The following is a 21,474-nucleotide window of genomic DNA, read 5'->3' on the forward strand; positions in this document are numbered from 1 at the left end:
CCGTTATGAGGGGAAATTAGCAGTAGAGTATGATAGATATTGTAGAGGGTTTAAAAAATAAGTGAATTGGGTGATGAGACAGGTTGACTTGATGTTGAATGGGATTGTTTAATAGAAGTAATTATTTATATTTAGGAGAATGAGAATATGTTATTAGGTAGTATTGCTTTGTGGAGACGATTAACTAATGAAGAACATGTCTCGATAGTTGAATAAGGAACGATATTTGATAATTGATCATTTTATTATGACATTATATAGTTTGTTTAAACAGCAGTGAGTTATGATGATGTTTTATTACTTCAGATAACGATAAATTGTTTATAGTACGTTGAACCTGGGGAGGTAGTTGTTGCTGTTGACTTGATGGATTAAGTAGACATCTTTTTATGGGTTTTGGATTATGAAACAATAAGTTTATATTTTAGAAGAAGAAAAAAAAGAAAACATCAATGCAACAGTTTGCGACAATAAAATTACTAAAATGGGGTTATAGGTTTATAGTGGAAGGTGTAGTTAACTTAATAAAATGTGTTATTATCTAGTGTCTTCTAAGTGGGAGTTTTCTTTTAAGAATTGATGGGAGTCTCCTATAATATTGTGTTAGGGGTGAGATAGGACTGGGGAGATATGTATGAAGTTTTGTGTGTAATTACTATCTTTGGATTGTTGATTATATGTTAACGACATGTATACTTTCTCTTCCAGGAACATGGGGATTTCTTTATTGGGAGGTTGAAAAAAGTATGTCGGCTAGGGTGGAACTAGTTAGTAAAATTAAGTAGTTTTATTTTTAGGTTGTCATAATGGTTACAAAAATAAATAAGGCCTGGCCATTTTTGGTTGTTTATTGTTTTACTATATGGTGTTCAAATAACCACAAACAAACGACTTAGTATGAAATGTTAGTTGTATAGGATTTTTATTTCTATTTGTTTTTTTTGATGGGATGGAAGTGAAATATCTTAAAGGGGCATACACATGTAATTTGGGTTATTTACTGAGGGATAAGTAAATATGTATGATTTATTTTGAAAAGAGCTGTACTAAGGAATCACAACATTTATGAAAGGTTTTGATGGTTGTTAGAAGTAGTATACTATAGGATGAAACAATTCATTGAATGATTTCAATGACCTCTGAAATCTGTCCTGGCTTTATAGTGTGACCTGATCACCCGCACTATGAATTCTAGAGGCATGCTGAATTAGGGGGTTAGATAAAATAAGGATAATTGTGAAGAAGTTTATAATTTGGAAAAATCCTATATATAAATTAGTCTAAACAGGACAAGGATGAAGTGAGAGAGTTAGTCCTGAAGGAGAAGTATTCCTTGAATAGTGTTATGGAATACAGTTAAGTAAAGATATGCTCAAGGGTTGTCATTTTAAGGTTAGTTATTATTTTAGGTTTGATAGGCAATATTGTTTTGTTTTGTTTTTTTGTACACATGAATCACGATGTGATGTATGTGTCCACGGGGGGAAATTGGGATTACAGAGGTTTTAATGGTTTATTATGGTTTTGTGGGGAAATATGCAAGGTGTATTAAGGATATGAGCAGTAGTAATAATGTGTTATGGGTTAGGTTAAATCATTTTTGTTTTTGTGATAGGAGGCATGGTGTAGAGGTGGTCTGTCTATGAGATAAGTGGACTACAACAAGCTGGAAGCAGGTGTGCTTCATAATCTCAAGGCTTCTTTTGACGGATGAGAGGACATAAGTAGCATACTGTGTCTCACCTAACCTAACAATGTTCTTAAGATTTTCTTTTCATGGGTGAAGATAACTATGCCCAACTGAGTAGGATAATCTGAGTATTTTCTGAGCCCTGGAGACTATGTGGTGGCAAAAGACTACAGAAGAAAGAGCTGGAAAGACCCTATGTGGAGGGGCCTGTACCAGGGGTTGTTGGCTACCTTAATGATGGTAAAACTGGTGGAGACAGATACTAAGATTCATGTTTCCCACTATAGGAGTGTTCCAACCTCAGCCATTGGGTAGCATTGTTGTCTTTTGTGTGTGTCTGTGCTTGTGTCTTTGCAGCAGTAACTCTGAGCTTCCCTATGGGAAGGCTGATAGAAGGACACTTTTCACAGACCGATATCGATAGATTGAGAGGGACTCTGGCTGATCCGGAGACCCTAGTGACGGGGGAAGGTTATCAATTGAAGTGACCATACACATCGTTGTCCAGGTTATACCAACGATGGTACGGATAGAGGGGAGTATCGGGTATCATCTTAACCATTGTACCAGAGTGAGGGAACTGATGATTGAGAGATTCCAGACCACTGAGAGATTCCAGACCTCCAAGATGCACCAGATATCCGTATCATTGATTTCTCTACACGACTAGTTACCTGATAATAAGGGGAATGGAGTACTGATAATAACAATAAAGAGCAGAAGAACAAGACATAGAAGGGATATAGACAGGATTAGAATGTATATTCTTGCACAGGCAGGAACCATAACTAAAAATACAGGAAGGGATCACTATTAAAATACAAGGGTTAAAATATTATTGGTGTGTGAGAAACCAGCACAAAGAGTATGGGGAAGTCACATGGGGTAGTGTGACCTTAAGATAATGAAAAGAAGGGAGACAGGTGAATCATAGACATAAGGAGAACAGTCCAAGATTTAGATAAACAATTTGATGTAGTATTTGGTGTTAGATTTCCAGGGGAAAGTGTTATTAGAAGAGAGAAGTGTAAGCAATTGTTAGAATAGGAACAAGGAAAGGGAAACACCAGAGTAATGTCAAATAGAGTATGAGCAAAAATATAGGAATGTTACAATAAAACAATTGGGTTATATAGTTTGGAAGAATTCAAGGGAGAATGTGAAACATAATGATTTGTCATGTAGACAATGTTACTAGGGATGTTTTGGATTGGATATTAACTCAACTGAACTGTTATGATCTGTCCTTTCCTGAGGTTACAACGGATGGTGTCGTAATGCATTGCAGAGATCAATTGGCTCAGAACGGTGTAAACCTCAATAAAAACCAAAAATCCTCTACTCGGCTGAAGAGGAACAACAAAGGCGTTGAAGATGTTCCTGTCTGACCCACCTCTGCCCTGAATCCAGCATCAAATCAAAGCAATCAAATGCCTTCTCTTTTGTGCTTTTTCTTTCAAGAATGTGAGGAAAGAGGTATATGCAAAGGCAACGTTCTTCCTAGTTTGGGTATACTGGTTTGCACATGGACAAAACAGGATGATGGTGGAGGTGTGGTGGTTCAGGTGTGACATTGGAATTGGGACATTGCTATGGGTAATCCAAGATGAACTATGAAGAACATAATGAAGAACATAATGAAGACGCCAGAAGATTGAGTGCCGGTAGAGGAAGGGAGTGTTAGTTGAGGTAGTATGTTGATTAAGGAGGTATTATACACTACTAAATTTATAGTAATTTGGACAATGCATTAAGGTACTGATCTGTTGTAATTCTTGTTATGAGGAAGTTAATGCTAGAATTAGTATAATATAAATATACATTCGGCCAGTATCAATATGTGCCAAGGTGAGAGTTTTGACTTTGAATAATGGAACAAAGGTGACTAATTAAGAATTGTCATTCTAAAGTTGTTTTGGGTAATTAATTTGATTATGATTATAAATTATAATTGGACTGACTGATCTGAATAACTTATTAATATTAAGGCTTAGTGATGTTGACATGGCAATTACTTGATTAGATATAGATATTGATTATTTTGATTGTTATAATACTTGTGATATGGGTGATTAATCTTTGTATTGATGGGACATTGGTGGAATGTCCCATAGGGGGGATATATGGTATTATTTTATGTATCATTAAGGCAAATGTTGGGAAATGTCAAAAGTAAAATATAGTAAACATGATTGACATTCTATAATCCAGATGTATGTTTAAATAAGCAATATAGCCAATACAGTGTGTAACCATGCCTTAATGTATGTATGTGTATTATTTTTGAGAAAGGGTCTGCCACCAATATAATGAGATAAGAGGAAGAGGTCATATGGAAAAGTTCACATAGCCTTTTTGGAGAAAAACAACATGTGACATCTAGACGTTGAAAGATAAGGGTGGCGTGGCCATGGAAGAAGTTAATCAATTACCCTAAGGGTAGCAACTGTGTATGCTATGTAAGGATGACTATGCACTTGTATTGGTATAAAAGGAGATCTTTGAGCCAAGGAGAGCGAGTTGTTGCTCCATGGAGCAAAGCTCAGGCTTTGGTATTCAATAAAGTCTAAATTCTTAAATTCACAGGCTCCGATGTCTTGAGAGATATTTTTGAGTTGATTATCTAGTCAAATGTTTCTACAACATGACCAGATGCTCTCGGGGTATGCGAGAACACATGGTCAGACGAGGAGAGAGGAGTAGGAGTAGCAGTGTTTTCAGTGGTAATCCATGTTTCCGTCAGCGCCAGGAAGTCGAGGGACTGGAGGGTAGCATAGGCTGGGATGAAGTCAGCCTTGTTGGCAGCAGAACGGCAGTTCCAGAGGCTGCCTGAGACCTGGAACTCCAGGTGTGTGGTGCGTGCAGGGACCACCAGGTTAGAGAGGCAGCAGCCACGCGGTGTGAGGCGTTGGTGTAGCCTGTGCGGAGAGGAGAGAACAGGGATAGGCAGAGGCATAGTTGACAGGCTGTAGCAGATGGCTACAATATTGCAGAGGAGATCGGAATGAAATGAACTAAACATCTGGGAAAGGAGAGAGCAGGGCCTCCCTTACCAAAAAAATATAACTCTCCCAACTTCCACCTCAGAAACTATAATTGTTTCACTGAACCCCCCGAATAAAACTCTCCCAACTTCCACTTTAGAAATTAGAATTGTTGTAAACTACAGCGGTTCAATGTTTCAAGGAATAGACTCAACTTACTTTATTCAGCTAGCTAACTATGACGCCATAGCTAACTAGCATGCTAGCATCCAATAACACACAGTTTAGCACCAATACTTGGTTACAACAAACTACCAATAGTGTGTTAACACACTAAACAGATAATTTGTGTCCGTGTCTAGTTCTTTCATAACGCAGCAATAATTAAACGTTGGCTAGCTAGCACAAAGATATTGTATTTAGCTACCACAGTACAGCTAGCTGGTAGTGTTGGCTAGCTAGCAATGGCTGCTGTGTTGACTTTGTTTGAAAAACGGCGTCGCTGCGAACGAATGTAGCTGGCTAAAATGATATTGTATTTAGTTGCTACCGTTGCTAATAGCTACTCCAACTAGTCCAGGAGGTGAGTTAGCTAGCTAGCTTCGTGCTACACCCGGCACCGCCGCACCGCCGAATACAAAAGTAACCTACAATAACTACATACAACAACTACCCACAACAGCCCACGATGCCTACCTATAATACCTAGTAATATACAGCCCACGATGCCTACCTATAATACCTAACTACAATCTAAATACATAGTTTAAGCCTTACTCGACAAAGCCCAAGCTATGTATTAAGCCAAACTTACCCGACGCCAGCTGTCTGGGTGGCAGACTGCAATCAGTAGCTGTAATTAAGTACAGCAGCTACCAACCACCTAACGTTAATGCCTCGGATAATGAGGTTAGAAAAACAGCTGAATGGTAGGTAGCTAGCTGGCTCAATTACAGGTACTCTTAAGCGTGAAATAACATTGGAAACAACTAACCACAGTTGCTAAAAGTTACCAGTAGCTACCCGCTAGCTAGCTAGCTTTGTTGGTCCAAGTAGTGGGTTAGCTAGCCTCGTGCTTCGCCCGGGGTCCGCCGAATACAATACTTACCTACAATAATTACCTACAATAACCTACAATAACCTACAATAACCTACAATAACTACCTATAATACCTAACTACAATACCTACCTACAATCTAAATACATGGTTTAAGCTTTACTCAACACCATATAAGAAGCCAAGCTTACCTCCTGCTAGAGAAAACACAAATGATTGTCCCACTAAGCCCAAACCAGATGGGATGGCGTATCACTGCGGAATGCTGTGGTAGCCATGCTGGTTAAGTGTGCCTTGAATTCTAAATAAATCACTGACAGTGTCACCAGCAAAGCACCCCCACACCATAACACCTCCTCCTCCATGCTTTACGGTGGGAAATACACATGCGGAGATCATCCGTTCACCCACACCGCATCTCACAAAGCCACGGCAGTTGGAACCAAAAATCTCCAATTTGTACTCCAGACCAAAGGACATTTCCACCGGTCTACTGTCCATTGCTTATGTTTTTTGGCTCAAGCAAGTCTCTTCTCCTTATTGGTGTCCTTTAGTAGTGGAGTCTTTGCAGCAATTCGACCATGAAGGCCTGATTCACACAGTCTTCTCTGAACAGTTGATGTTGATGTGTCCGTGACTTGAACTCTGTGAAGCATTTATTTGGGCTGCAATTTCTGAGGCTGGTAACTCTAATGAATTTATCCTCTGCAGCAGAGATAACTCTGGGTCTTCCATTCCTGTGGTGGTCCTCATGAGAGCCAGTTTTATTATAGCGCTTGATGGTTTTTGTGACTGCACTTGAAGAAACTTTCAAATGTTGTCTTAAAGTAATGATGTACTGTCATTTCTCTTTGCTTATTTGAGCTGTTCTTGCCATAATATGGACTTGGTCTTTTACCAAATAGGGCTATCTTCTGTACACCAACCCTACCTTGTCACAACACAACTGATTGGCTCAAACACATTAAGAAGGAAAGAAATTCCACAAATTAACTTTTAATAAGGCACACCTGCTAATTGAAAGGCATTCCAGGTGAATACCTCATGAAGCTGGTTGAGAGAATGCCAAGAGTGCACAAAGCTGTCATCAAGGCAAAGGGTGGCTATTTGAAGAATCTCAAATATAAAATATATTTTCATTTGTTTAACACTTTTTTGGTTACTACATGATTCCATATGTGTTATTTCATAGTTTTGATGTCTTCACTATTATTCTACAATGTAGAAAATATTAAACTAATAAAAATAATAAAATGGAATGAGTAGGTGTCCAAACCTTTGACTGGTACAGTATATAATGAACAGACTAGGTCTATACTGCTCCTACATGGTGTAACAATACATCATGTAGATGTATGTAATGAATGTCCACCAGTGACCTCCACAATAATAAATAATTGTACATTTATTCAGCTAAAAATGTTGCAATAATCAAATAATTTTTACAAATCAGCACCTGTGTTTTCTCTGACGAAATAATACTGATGGGAACATTCATGAGGTAGTGAATGTTTTTAATGTCAACAACTGTTGTTATCAGAACAATGTCATCAAATTATCATACACCTTTAGCTTGATGACTACTACAAAAATGAACTCAATGAAACACAACGTCTAAATTCAAGAGGTTCCAAGGTTAGAATCAAGAACATGAATCATTAAATAATTTACGTTTTTAAATAACAATATCCAAATCATATAATGAACACATAAGGGTTTATACAATCAATCAAAAATCAAATACATGTAAAATATATTCTAATTTTAGAATATATATTTTAAAAAAAGTAGGCCTATTTTTTCATACACAGTTTGATTTTCATACTTTGTCAACACTATAAATCAGAATAATAATATGCCATTTAGCAGACACGTTTATCCAAAGCGACTTACAGTCATGCGTGCATACATTTTTTGTGTATTGGTGGTCCCGGGATCGAACCCACTACCCTGGCGTTACAAGCGCCGTGCTCTACCAGCTGAGCTACAGAGGACCACAAAACACAGCCTCTAATCTCTTATGTGATTTCATGTCCTCTGACCGGGAAAATGTCTTTCCACACTGGGAGCAGTGGTAAGGCTTCTATCCTGTGTGTCATCTCATGCTTTTTCAGGTCCCTAAGCTCGCTAAATCTCTTTCCACAGTCTGAGCAGTGTTAGGGCTTCTCCCCTGTGTGTGTTCTCAAATGTATTTTCAGGCTCCTCCTCCGGGTAAAACTCTTTGCACACTGAGAGCACTGGAAAGGCCTCTCTACTAAGTGTGTTATCTCATGTGATTTCAGGTCCCCTGATGAGACAAATCTATTTTCACACTGGGAGCATTGATATGGCTTCTCGCCGGTGTGCATTCTTTCATGCACTTTTAGTTTACTTGATTGTCTAAAACCCTTTCCACACTGGGAGCAGTGGTAAGGCTTCTCTCCTGTGTGTGTCATCGCATGCATTTTCAAGGTCGTTAAATGGGTAAAACTATTTCCACACAGGGAGCAGTGGAAAGGCTTCTCTCCTGTGTGTGTCATCCCATGCGTTTTCAAGTTCCCTAAACGGGTAAAACTTTTTCCACACTGAAGGCATTCGAATGGTTGTTCTCCTGTGTGTATTCTCTTGTGATTTTTCAGATGCCATGACTGAATAAATCTCTTTCCACACTGAGAGCATTGGAAAGGCCTCTCTACTAAGTGTGTTCTCTCATGTTTTTTCAGGCCCCCTGCTGAGGAAAAACACTTTCCACAATGGGAGCATTGATATGGCTTCTCACCTTTGTGTGTTCTCTCATGTTTTTTCATGTCCCCTGCTGAGTAAAAACCCTTTCCACACTGGGAGCATTGATATGGCTTCTCACCTGTGTGTGTTCTCTCGTGTATTTTCAGGTCCCCTGCTGAGTAAAAACCCTTTCCACACTGAGAGCATTGATATGGCTTCTCACCTGTGTGTGTTCTCTCATGTTTTTTTAGGTCCCCTGCTGAGTAAAAACCCTTTCCACACTGAGAGCATTGATATGGCTTCTCACCTGTGTGTATTCTCTCATGTATTTTCAGGTCCCCTGCTGAGTAAAAACCCTTTCCACACTGAGAGCATTGATATGGCTTCTCACCTGTGTGTGTTCTCTCGTGTATTTTCAGGTCCCCTGCTGAGTAAAAACCCTTTCCACAATGGGAGCATTGATATGGCTTCTCACCTGTGTGTATTCTCTCATGTCTTTTCAGGTGCCCTGCTGAGTAAAAACCCTTTCCACACTGAGAGCATTGATATGGCTTCTCACCTGTGTGTGTTCTCTCATGTATTTTCAGGCCCCCTGCTGAGTAAAAACCCTTTCCACAATGGGAGCATTGATATGGCTTCTCACCTGTGTGTATTCTCTCATGTTTTTTCAGGTCCCCTGCTGAGTAAAAACCCTTTCCACACTGGGAGCATTGATATGGCTTCTCACCTGTGTGTATTCTCTCATGTTTTTTCAGGTCCCCTGCTGAGTAAAAACCCTTTCCACACTGGGAGCATTGATATGGCTTCTCTCCAGTGTGTATTCTTTCATGCACTTTTAGATTCCCTGACTGTCCAAACCCCTTTCCACAATGGGAGCAGTGGTACTGCTTCTTCCCTGTGTGTGTTTTCTTATGTTCTTTCAGGTGTCCTAACTGGATAAATCTCTTTCCGCAGTGGTGTGGTCTTGCTGGTTTGGATGTCTCTGGGTCTGGTTCCCCTGAAGGACTCTTCCCGCTGTCAGAGTGAGAGTCTGGTCTCTCTCCTGTCAAAGAAAAACAGAGTATTTGGTTAAACAGAGACCAGACTAAAACCTCCACATAGTAAAATTGTCTTCCTATGAGGTTTAATCCAGAAAATATTCCTCAATAAAAAGAGCAGAGTGGCTGTAGTGCTTCGTAGGCTAATAAAAACACTAGTAAACTTTGTGTTGTTATGAATTTATTAGACCTAATGGATAAATAGACTAGTCAGTATAGGATACATGTATTAGACCTAATGGATAAATAGACTAGTCAGTATAGGATCCATTTATTAGACCTAATGGATAAATAGACTAGTCAGTATAGGATCCATTTATTAGACCTAATGGATAAATAGACTAGTCAGTATAGGATACATTTATTAGACCTAATGGATAAATAGACTAGTCAGTATAGGATACATGTATTAGACCTAATGGATAAATAGACTAGTCAGTATAGGATACATTTATTAGACCTAATGGATAAATAGACCAGTCAGTATAGGATACATGTATTAGACCTAATGGATAAATAGACTAGTCAGTATAGGATACATGTATTAGACCTAATGGATAAATAGACTAGTCAGTATAGGATACATTTATTAGACCTAATGGATAAATAGACTAGTCAGTATAGGATACATTTATTAGACCTAATGGATAAATAGACTAGTCAGTATAGGATACATTTATTAGACCTAATGGATAAATAGACTAGTCAGTATAGGATACATGTATTAGCCCTAATGGATAAATAGACTAGTCAGTATAGGATACATGTATTAGACCTAATGGATAAATAGACTAGTCAGTATAGGATACATGTATTAGCCCTAATGGATAAATTAAATGATATCCTCCACTGACTCGTCCATGTAATGGTATAAAGCTGATGGACAGGGTTGGAGAAATGGAACCGCTCATATTCACAGGCAGAGCTGCGGATGAACGGACCGACCTGCATGAGACTAAGACCGACCTGCATGAAACTAAAAAAAAAACGATAGTTTTAACCATGTTTGTTTACAGTTAGGCCTACATTGGTTACAAACAATGAAGTAAAAACAAGTTTATATATATTTTTTAATGTGGTACGACCAATGATGTCTATAAACACCTGGATTGGCCAATGACAGGCTTTGGAACCACCAGTCGGCCATATTGACACTCCCCAGTAAGAGCTATATCAAATCAAATCAAATTGTATTGGTCACATGCGCCGAATACAACAGGTGCAGACATTACAGTGAAATGCTTACTTACAGCCCTTAACCAACAGTGCATTTATTTTTAACAAAAAAAAATAAAAAAATAAAACAACAACAAAAAAAGTGTTGAGAGAAAAAAGAGCAGAAGTAAAATAAAGTGACAGTAGGGAGGCTATATATACAGGGGGGTACCGTTGCAGAGTCAATGTGCGGGGGCACCGGCTAGTTGAGGTAGTTGAGGTAATATGTACATGTGGGTAGAGTTAAAGTGACTATGCATAAATAATTAACAGAGTAGCAGCAGCGTAAAAAGGATGGGGTGGGGGGGCAGTGCAAATAGTCCGGGTAGCCATGATTAGCTGTTCAGGAGTCTTATGGCTTGGGGGTAGAAGCTGTTGAGAAGTCTTTTGGACCTAGACTTGGCACTCGGTACCGCTTGCCGTGCGGTAGCAGAGAGAACAGTCTATGACTAGGGTGGCTGGAGTCTTTGACAATTTTGAGGGCCTTCCTCTGACACCGCCTGGTATAGAGGTCCTGGATGGCAGGAAGCTTGGCCCCAGTGATGTACTGGGCCGTACGCACTACCCTCTGTAGTGCCTTGCGGTCGGAGGCCAAGCAGTTGCCATACCAGGCGGTGATGCAACCAGTCAGGATGCTCTCGATGGTGTAGCTGTAGAATTTTTTGAGGATCTGAGGACCCATGCCAAATCTTTTTCAGTCTCCTGAGGGGGAATAGGCTTTGTCGTGCCCTCTTCACGACTGTCTTGGTGTGTTTGGACCATGATAGTTCGTTGGTGATGTGGACACCAAGGAACTTGAAGCTCTCAACCTGTTCCACTACAGCCCCGTCGATGAGAATGGGGGCGTGCTCAGTCCTCTTTTTTTTCCTGTAGTCCACAATCATCTCCTTTGTCTTGGTCACGTTGAGGGAGAGGTTGTTGTCCTGGCACCACACGGCCAGGTCTCTGACCTCCTCCCTATAGGCTGTCTCATCGTTGTCGGTGATCAGGCCTACCACTGTTGTGTCGTCGGCAAACTTAATGATGGTGTTGGAGTCGTTAATGGAATTCTACAGTATTTCAATTAAATGTTTCAAGGACAGAAATGAATTGTATGAAGAAGTGTCCCGTGGCTTCTGTCAACTTTTGTTTGATTGATGACCCGTTCATTAGTCCCGCCCCCCCCATGAGTCATTCTGTCATTCTGCCAAGACTTGTTTTGGACAGAATGACTCCGTCTTGTGGTGAGTAGGTCTACAGTTTGAAAGCCAGATATAGATGGCTTGTTATTGATTAACTTTTTGACAATATACAAGAAGAAGAGGAGTCACATCTATATATATATATATATAAATATATATCAAACTATTGATCTAGGCTTCTTCTTATCTTGGAAACGTATTTATCAAAAAGTAAAATACATACGAAAACATGAATGGGCACACTTTCAAGTATGCCAACTTTATATTCAGATCTTGAAATGTATTTAAATATGTTATTGTTGTAGTGGTATAGTAACAGCCATCTCTAAAAAAAAAAAAAAAAAAAAGTATACTTTAAGGAAAATGTTTATTGATTTTTTTCTTCTCATTTGTATATTTCGCTCACATATTTCCAAAGTATGCATGAAGGTGTATGTAATAGAATCAACGTGGCAAAAACGAATGTAGACATTAATAAATGCATTTCTAAAGCTTCCAAAATATGTTCTACAACGGCGGTAACAAGATGGAGGCACGGCGGCTTCAACACAGCGCCCCCTATCGGTCAGCTAGTGTATGTATATAAATCATTGGGGTACGACAGTCGAACTAAGCTCATTGGGCATTTATAAGTTAGGCTATATTCTCAAAAAATTAATGGCCAGGCCTCTATATAACTAATTTAAAAGTTAAAAAAATAAAAATTATGGACCAATCACTGATTCCTTCATTACAGAACAACATAATCAAGTTTAGAACTTCAGTATTTACATTTACATTTTTAGTCATTTAGCAGACGCTCTTATCCAGAGCGACTTACAGTTAGTGAATACATATTTTATTTTTATTTATTTTTATACTGGCCCCCTGTGGGAATCTAACCCACAACCCTGGCGTTGCAAACACCATGCTCTATCAACTGAGCTACATCCCTGCCGGCCATTCCCTCCCATACCCTGGACAACGCTGGGCCAATTGTGCGCCGCCCATGAGTCTCCCGGTCGCGGCCGGCTGCGACAGAGCCTGGATTCGAACCAGGATCTCTAGTGGCACAGTTAGCACTGCGATGCAGTGCCCTAGACCACTGCGCCACTCAGGAGCGCACAGTAGAATGCCCCTTTAAAACCATACATTAGTTAAACAACTGCATAGCTTGTGCCTCTGTTTTTAAGACGGTACTCACCGGTGTTAATCAGATCTTCAGTCTCCTCTTCCTCCTCTTTTATTGAGATAGCATCCTCTTCCTCTTCCATGCTATAAGGTTCTTTCTCTTCTTTCACTATAACATCCTCCTCCTCTTCTTTCAGCGTGATAGCCTCCTCTTCCTCCTTTTTCATTCTGAAAGCATCTACCTCCTCTTTTACTGTGATAGCCTCTATCCCCTGTTCCTCTTTCACTCCAAAAGGTTCTTTCTCTTCTTTCACTATAACACCCTCTTCTTCTTTCAATGTGATAGCCTCCTCTTCCTCCTTTATCATTCTGAAAGCTTCTACTTCCTCCTCTTCTACTTTGACAGACTCTATCCCCTCTTCCTCTTTCACTCCAAAAGGTTCTTTCTCTTCTTTCACTATAACATCCTCCTCTTCCTCTTTCAATGTGATAGCATCCTCTTCCTCCTTTTTCATTCTGAAAGCTTCTTCCTCTCCTTTCACTTTAATATACTCCTCTTCTTCTTTAACGACAATGTTCAGCCCCAGAGCTTCTTTCTCCGTCCAGCAGACCTCCTCTTCTTTAACACGGGGGGAGTAGCTCAGTGACCTCATGGTCAGGGATGTTAGCTAGCTAGCATTATCGACTAGCCTAGTGCTAGGCTCAGTATCAATCTTTAACAAGTTTGCGAATTAGGTTAAAGTTAACCAGTTGATACGTAAACAGAATTGTGTTTTAAACACTTAGATTAGCTAATGTACATAAACATGGTCTAAAGCGTCAATGTTTCGGTTTTATGTTGGCTAGCAAGCTACCGAGGTGGTTGAAAGAGTAGCCGTGTGGTTTTTGCTGAAGAAGTGTCCCGTCCACTAGAATACACGTCACGCAAGAATCATCACCTGAAAGACGCACATCGCCATCTGCTGACTGGAGTGGGTAACGCAATTTGGAAACAACGAACTACATTGTTTATATTGGCAAAGAATGTCATAAATTAAAAATAAGATCATTTATTTTCTATTATGTCTTGCAAATAATATTTTCCTATGCATAGACGTAGAACCCTCATGAAAAATTCCCGTTGGATTCGCATCGGAAAAATCCCATAGGATTGTTAAACATTTTTGTGACCAACAATTTTTCCGAAGGGGGTTACAGGTACAGTTATCATATTTGCATTTCACATTTTATATTTGTATACTATTGACAGAATAAGAAGAAACCAGAGAAGTGCAACAAAAACAGTATCAACAGTTTAGCTAGCTTGTTGCTACCTGGATAGCTAACTAAACAATAGCTGGAACGACCTAGTGAACAGACGCGAACTGGCTGAGTCGATTCAGTGGCTAGCTTTGCACTTGGCTAGCTAACAGTAGCTGCTAGGGCTAAGTTAAAACCTACATTTGTGTTTTGTTTTTACATACTGGTAGCCAGAATCGTTCAAGGGAATTCGGGACATGGGTGACTAGTTAACGTTAGCTTGGCTCTCTCTGTGTGTTCGTGCCGTGGGAGGAGGGGTTGGTTCGTTGACAGAGAGCAATGGCTAGCTAGTATGCTAACTATTCTAGCTAACTAACTGGCTGAATAAGTTGAGGACGAACTCACTCAAGCTGTCGGGACTAACTGTCAGAAATTGCGTAATTCAAATCTGCTATTGGAATAAGAATCAAGAGATCTTCAATCCAAGCTAAATTTATTATATGCAAAATGTATGTATGATAAGTATGAAGGTTCGTATATACGGGTCCGCTGAAATACCACACAGGGCACTCAGAGAACTAATCCATTGTTACAGGTTCTTCCTCAAATACTCTGACAGAGAGAGAGAGTTCCCACCTCTCTGCTGGCCAATCAGAGTAGACACTGAGCGTGGTTTAGACTCACTCAGCCAATCCGTTGGCGCACGGGCTGGTCCCAGTCCCTTGGCGCATCCCTGCTGCCAGGTGTCTAGCTGTTTTGCAACTTATCCAGAAAGTCAGCACTTTTGCAGTACACGTCCTTGGACGGTTCACAGATCACAAAGAGAGAGTGTTCGGGTATTGTGAGACATAAGTTCTTATCTGTCCTACCCCCTAACGTTCCTTACATTAATCACAGCCTGTTATGTGAAACAATTTATATCAGTATAGTACAAACCTTCTATGCTTATCATTAATGCATTCCTTCTAAGCTATTCATCACATACAGATCCAATTATGAGAAAACAAATCCCAACATAACCCACAACGTTAGACACGGACACGAATGATCTGCTTGGCGTGTCGACACACTGGTGGTTTGTTGTGGCGAGTATTGGTGCTAAACCGTGTTGTTGGATGCTGGCATGCTAGTAGGCTGTGGCGTCATAGGACTAGGTGCCCTGGACGGTTTTCACTGAAGAATACTGTACCAAGTTAGCTAGCTGAATAAACTAAGTTAGTCTATTCCTAGAAAACATTGAACCGCTGTAGTTTACAACAATTATAGTTTCTGAGGTGGAAGTTGGGAGAGTTATATTTGGGTGTTTCAGTGAAACGTAAGTGAGGGAGGCCCCGCTCTCTCGCTTTCCCAGATGTTTAGTTCATTTCATTCAGATATCCTTTGCATTATTGTAGCCATTTTCTGTAGCCTGTCAACTATGCCTCTGTCTATCCCTGTTCTCTCCCTCTCTGCACAGGCCATACAAACGCCTCACACCGCATGGCTGCTGATTCTCTAACCTGGTGGTCCCTGCACGCACGACCCACGTGGAGTTCCAGGTCTCCGGCAGCCTCTGGAACTGCCGTTCTGCGGCAAACAAGGCAGAGTTCATCTCAGTCTATGCTACCCTCCAGTCCCTCGACTTCTTGGCGCTGACGGAAACATGGATTACCACTGAAAACACTGCTACTCCTACTGCTCTCTCCTCGTCTGACCATGTGTTCTCGCATACCCTGAGAGCATCTGGTCAGCGGGGTGGTGGCACAGGAATCCTCATCTCTCCCAAGTGGACATTCTCTATTTTCCCCCTGACCCATCTGTCTATCTCCTCATTTGAATTCCATGCTGTCACAGTCACTAGCCCATTCAAGCTTAACATCCTTGTCATTTATCGCCCTCCAGGTTCCCTTGGAGAGTTCATCAATGAGCTTGACGCCTTGATAAGTTCCTTTCCTGAGGATGGCTCACCCCTCACAGTTCTGGGTGACTTTAACCTCCCTACGTCTACCTTTGACTCATTTCTCTCTGCCTCCTTCTTTCCACTCCTCTCCTCTTTTGACCTCACCCTCTCACCGTCCCCCCCTACTCACAAGGCAGGCAATACGCTTGACCTCATCTTTACTAGATGCTGTTCTTCTACTAATCTCACTGCAACTCCCCTCCATGTCTCCGACCACTACTTTGTATCCTTTTCTCTCTCGCTCTCCTCCAACACTACTCACTCTGCCCCTACTCAGATGGTAATGCGCCGTCGCAACCTTCTCTCTCTCTCTCTCCCGCTACTCTCTCCTCTTCCATCCTATCATCTCTTCCCTCTGCTCAATCCTTCTCCCTCCAATCTCCTGATTCTGCCTCCTCAACCCTCCTCTCCTCCCTTTCTGCATCCTTTGACTCTCTATGTCCCCTATCCTCCCGGCCGGCTCGGTCCTCCCCACCTCCTCTGTGGCTTGACGACTCATTGCGAGCTCACAGAACAGGGCTCCTGGCAGCCGAGTGGAAATGGAGGAAAATTAGACTCCCTGCGGACCTGGCCTCTTTTCACTCCCTCCTCTCTACATTTTCTTCCACTTTCTACCACTCTAAATTCCAAGCATCTGCCTCTAACCCTAGGAAGCTCTTTGCCACCTTCTCCTTCCTGCTGAATCCTCCTCCCCCTCTCCTCCCTCTCTGTGGATGACTTCGTCAACCATTTTGAAAAGAAGGTTGACGACATCCGATCCTCGTTGTTAAGTCAAATGACACCGCTGGTCCTGCTCACACTGCCCTACCCTATGCTTTGATATCTTTCTCCCCTCTCTCTCCAGATGAAATCTTGCGACTTGTGACGGCCGGCCGCCCAACAACCTGCCCGCTTGACCTTATCCCCTCCTCTCTTCTCCAGACCATCTCCGGTGACTTTCTCCCTTACCTCACCTCGCTCATCAACTCATCCTTGACCGCTGGCTATGTCCCTTCCGTCTTCAAGAGAGCGAGAGTTGCACCCCTTCTCAAAAAACCTACACTCGATCCCTCCGATGTCAACAACTACAGACCAGTATCCCTTCTTTCTTTTCTCTCAAACTCTTGAGCATGCCGTCTTTAGCCAACTCTCCTGCTATCTCTCTCAGAATGACCTTCTTGATCCAATCCAGTCAGGTTTCAAGACTGGTCATTCAACTGAGACTGCTCTTCTCTGTGTCACAGAGGCTCTCCGCAGTGCTACAGCTAACTCTCTCTCCTCTGCTCTTGTCCTTCTATACCTGTCTGCTGCCTTTGATACTGTGAACCATCAGATCCTCCTCTCCACCCTCTCCGAGTTGGGCATCTCCGGCACGGCTCACTCTTGGATTGCGTCCTACCTGACAGGTCGCTCCTACCAAGTGGCGTGGCGAGAATCTGTCTCCGCACCACGTGCTCTCACCACTGGTGTCCCCCAGGGCTCAGTTCTAGGCCCTCTCCTATTCTCGCTATACACCAAGTCACTTGGCTCTGTCATATCCTCACATGGCCTCTCCTATCATTGCTACGCAGACGACACACAACTAATCTTCTCCTTTCCCCCTTCTGATAACCAGGTGGCGAATCGCATCTCTGCATGTCTGGCAGACATATCAGTGTGGATGACGGATCACCACCTCAAGCTGAACCTCGGCAAGACGGAGCTGCTCTTCCTCCCGGGGAAGGACTGCCCGTTCCATGATCTCGCCATCACGGTTGACAACTCCATTGTGTCCTCCTCCCAGAGTGCGAAGAGCCTTGGCGTGACCCTGGACAACACCCTGTCGTTCTCCGCTAACATCAAGGCGGTGACCCGATCCTGTAGGTTCATGCTCTACAACATTCGGAGAGTACGACCCTGCCTTGCACAGGTCCTAATCCAGGCACTTGTCATCTCCCGTCTGGATTACTGCAACTCGCTGTTGGCTGGGCTGCCTGCCTGTACCATTAAACCCCTACAACTCATCCAGAATGCCGCAGCCCGTCTGGTGTTCAAACTTCCCAAGTTCTCTCACGTCACCCCGCTCCTCCGCACACTCCACTGGCTTCCAGTTGAAGCTCGCATCTGCTACAAGACCATGGTGCTTGCCTACGGAGCTGTGAGGGGAACGGCACCTCTGTACCTTCAGGCTCTGATCAGTCCCTACACCCAAACGAGGGCATTGCGTTCATCCACCTCTGGCCTGCTGGCCCCCTACCTCTGCGGAAGCACAGTTCCCGCTCAGCCCAGTCAAAACTGTTCGCTGCTCTGGCACCCCAATGGTGGAACAAGCTCCCTCACGACGCCAGGACAGCGGAGTCACTCACTACCTTCCGGAGACACTTGAAACCCCACCTCTTTAAGGAATACCTGGGATAGGATAAAGTAATCCTTCTACCCCCCCCTTACCCCACCCCAAAGAAAGAAGAAAAAAAAACATATTGTAAAGTGGTTGTCCCACTGGCTATAAGGTGAATGCACCAATTTGTAAGTTGCTCTGGATAAGAGCGTCTGCTAAATTACGTAAATGTTAATGTTAACGTTGTATTGTATGTGTGCCTAGTCTTCTCCTGTACTCCCTCTTCTCCCACGACTGCGTGGCCAAACACGACCCCAACACCATCATTAAGTTTTCTGATGACACAACAGTGATAGGCCTGATCACCGACAACGATGAGACAACCTATAGGGAGGAGGTCAGAGACCTGGCAGTGTGGTGCCAGGACAACGACCTCTCCCTCAACGTGAGCAAGACAAAGGAGCTGATCGTGGACTACAGGAAAAGGAGGGCCGAACAGGCCTCCCATTCTCATCGACGGGGCTGTAGTGGAGCGGGTCGAGAGTTTGAAGTTACTTGGTGTCCACATCACCAACAAACTATCATGGTCCAAACACACCAAGACAGTCGTGAAGAGGGCACGACAACACCTTTTCTCCCTCAGGAGACTGAAAATATTTGGCATGGGTCCCCAGATCCTCAAAAGGTTCTACAGCTGCACCATCGAGAGCATCCTGACCGGTTGCATCACCGCCTGGCATGGCAACTGCTCTGCATCTGACCGTAAGGTGCTACAGAGGGTAGTGCATACGGCCCAGTACATCACTGGGGCCAAGCTTCCTTCCATCTAGGACCTATATACAGTGGGGAAAAAAAGTATTTAGTCAGCCACCAATTGTGCAATTTCTCCCACTTAAAAAGATGAGAGAGGCCTGTAATTTTCATCATAGGTACACGTCAACTATGACAGACAAATTGAGAAAAAAAAATCCTGAAAATTACATTGTAGGATTTTTTATGAGTTTATTTGCAAATTATGGTGGGAAATAAGTATTTGGTCACCTACAAACAAGCAAGATTTCTGGCTCTCACAGACCTGTAACTTCTTCTTTAAGAGGCTCCTCTGTCCTCCACTTGTTACCTGTATTAATGGCACCTGTTTGAACTTGTTATCAGTATAAAAGACACCTGTCCACAACCTCAAACAGTCACACTCCAAACTCCACTATGGCCAAGACCAAAGAGCTGTCAAAGGACACCAGAAACAAAATTGTAGACCTGCACCAGGCTGGGAAGACTGAATCTGCAATAGGTAAGCAGCTTGGTTTGAAGAAATCAACTGTGGGATTAATTATTAGGAAATGGAAGACATACAAGACCACTGATAATCTCCCTCGATCTGAGGCTCCACGCAAGATCTCACCCCGTGGGGTCAAAATGATCACAAGAACGGTGAGCAAAAATCCCAGAACCACATGGGGGACCTAGTGATAATTGCACTAGCGATCCGGTAGGCTACGAGCAAGCGTGGTGACGTTGCATTAATGTGCCGTGCTCATAGGCTGAAGTTAGTAAATTAATGATGATCCTCACGCTTGCTAATTGTGGACATACGTGATGCTATACTGACGAGGTAACATTGTAGCCAATACCATATTTATACCCGCTATGCCCATGAGATAGGAAGCGATGTCAATATATTATAACATGAAAACAACATACATAATCTCATCAATAGAGCGTAAACGGTAAAAGGAATGAAATAGGTGACCAAGTAACGTTTATTAATAATGTTATACTTTCTCTTAGCTTGTTCTGTCTTAAAAGCATTTTGCCCATTAACCATTTCTTAAAGGCCCCTGTGCAGTCAAAAACGTGATGTTCCTGTATTTTATATACATTTCCACATTATGAGGTTGGAATAATACTGTGAAATTGTGAAGATTATATGATCATAATGCCCTTTTTAGTGTAAGAGCTGTTTGAAAAGACCACCTGAAATTTCAGCCTGTTTTGGTGGGATGGAGTTTTGGGCCCGCCTAGTGCCCGCCGTGGTCCTCTGTAGCTCAGCTGGTAGAGCATGGCGCTTGTAACGCCCAGGGTAGTGGGTTCGATCCCCGGGACCACCCATACGTAAAAATGTATGCACACATGACTGTAAGTCGCTTTGGATAAAAGCGTCTGCTAAATGGCATTTTATTATTATTATTATTATTATTATTATATTATGTCCAGGCGGTAAATTAGTTAATTGACTGATAAGAAAGAGTTCCAAACCTCTCTGCCAAAAACAACTCGTTTTCAGTTTTTCCTTCCCCAGTCAGACCATTCCCAGACAGTGCTAGCAAAATTATTGCTTGACAAATTGCTCTTTGAATTAAAAAAACAATCAAAGTAAGGTACTTAATTGTTACCCAGAAATGATTTGATATTGAGATAGAAAACAGCTGCATTGGACCTTTTTAAAGTTTGCCTTAAGAACTCTCTGGCATTAGGAATGGATTTGATTTGATTTGGTTACACCATTTCATTCCTCTGCACCAACGTTAAGGAAAGAGCTTTTGTCCAGCCGTGTTCCTATAGAGGAGCAGTCAGGTGTGATGGCTATGACAGTCTCTAATGAAATTAAAATAACCAGACAGGTAACTGAGGGAAAGGTCACGTAGAACTTAAAAATAATAATAAAAAAAACAAGTCTGACAGGACCATCTTCTACTTATTATAATGCAGGTCTGACAGGACCATCTTCTACTTATTATAATGCTCATGATGGACAGGTCTGACGGGACCATCTTCTACTTATTATAATGCTTATGATGGGCAGGTCTGACAGGACCATCTTCTACTTATTATAATGCTCATGATGGACAGGTCTGACAGGACCCTCTTCTACTTATTATAATGCAGGTCTGACGGGACCATCTTCTACTTATTATAATGCTCATGATGGGCAGGTCTGACAGGACCATCTTCTACTTATTATAATGCAGGTCTGACAGGACCATCTTCTACTTATTATAATGCAGGTCTGACAGGACCATCT

At 42.1% G+C, this 21,474-nt stretch overlaps 1 protein-coding gene across 1 annotated transcript; it reads right to left on the reverse strand.

Annotated features, from left to right (window-relative positions):
* Positions 1-7,671: 7,671 nt before the first annotated feature.
* Positions 7,672-13,121, reverse strand: LOC123484831 (zinc finger protein 709-like). The gene is made up of 2 exons (XM_045215596.1): positions 13,052-13,121; positions 7,672-9,477 (listed from the first exon to the last, which is right to left on the reverse strand). The coding sequence occupies exons 1-2, from the start codon at positions 13,119-13,121 to the stop codon at positions 7,889-7,891; spliced, it is 1,659 nt and encodes a 552-aa protein (XP_045071531.1). The 3' UTR covers positions 7,672-7,888.
* Between the last annotated feature and the right edge of the window lie 8,353 nt (positions 13,122-21,474).

The sequence above is a fragment of the Coregonus clupeaformis genome, unplaced genomic scaffold (assembly GCF_020615455.1).
Source record: "Coregonus clupeaformis isolate EN_2021a unplaced genomic scaffold, ASM2061545v1 scaf0478, whole genome shotgun sequence".
NCBI lineage: Eukaryota > Metazoa > Chordata > Actinopteri > Salmoniformes > Salmonidae > Coregonus > Coregonus clupeaformis.

Excerpts from the sequence above, each read along its gene's own strand:
- LOC123484831 (XM_045215596.1), bottom strand. The coding sequence starts at position 13,121 with ATGGAAGAGGAAGAGGATGCTATCTCAATAAAAGAGGAGGAAGAGGAG. Across the intron at positions 9,478-13,051 it reads TGAAGATCTGATTAACACCG|GAGAGAGACCAGACTCTCAC; the intron begins GTGAGTACCGTC and ends TTTCTTTGACAG.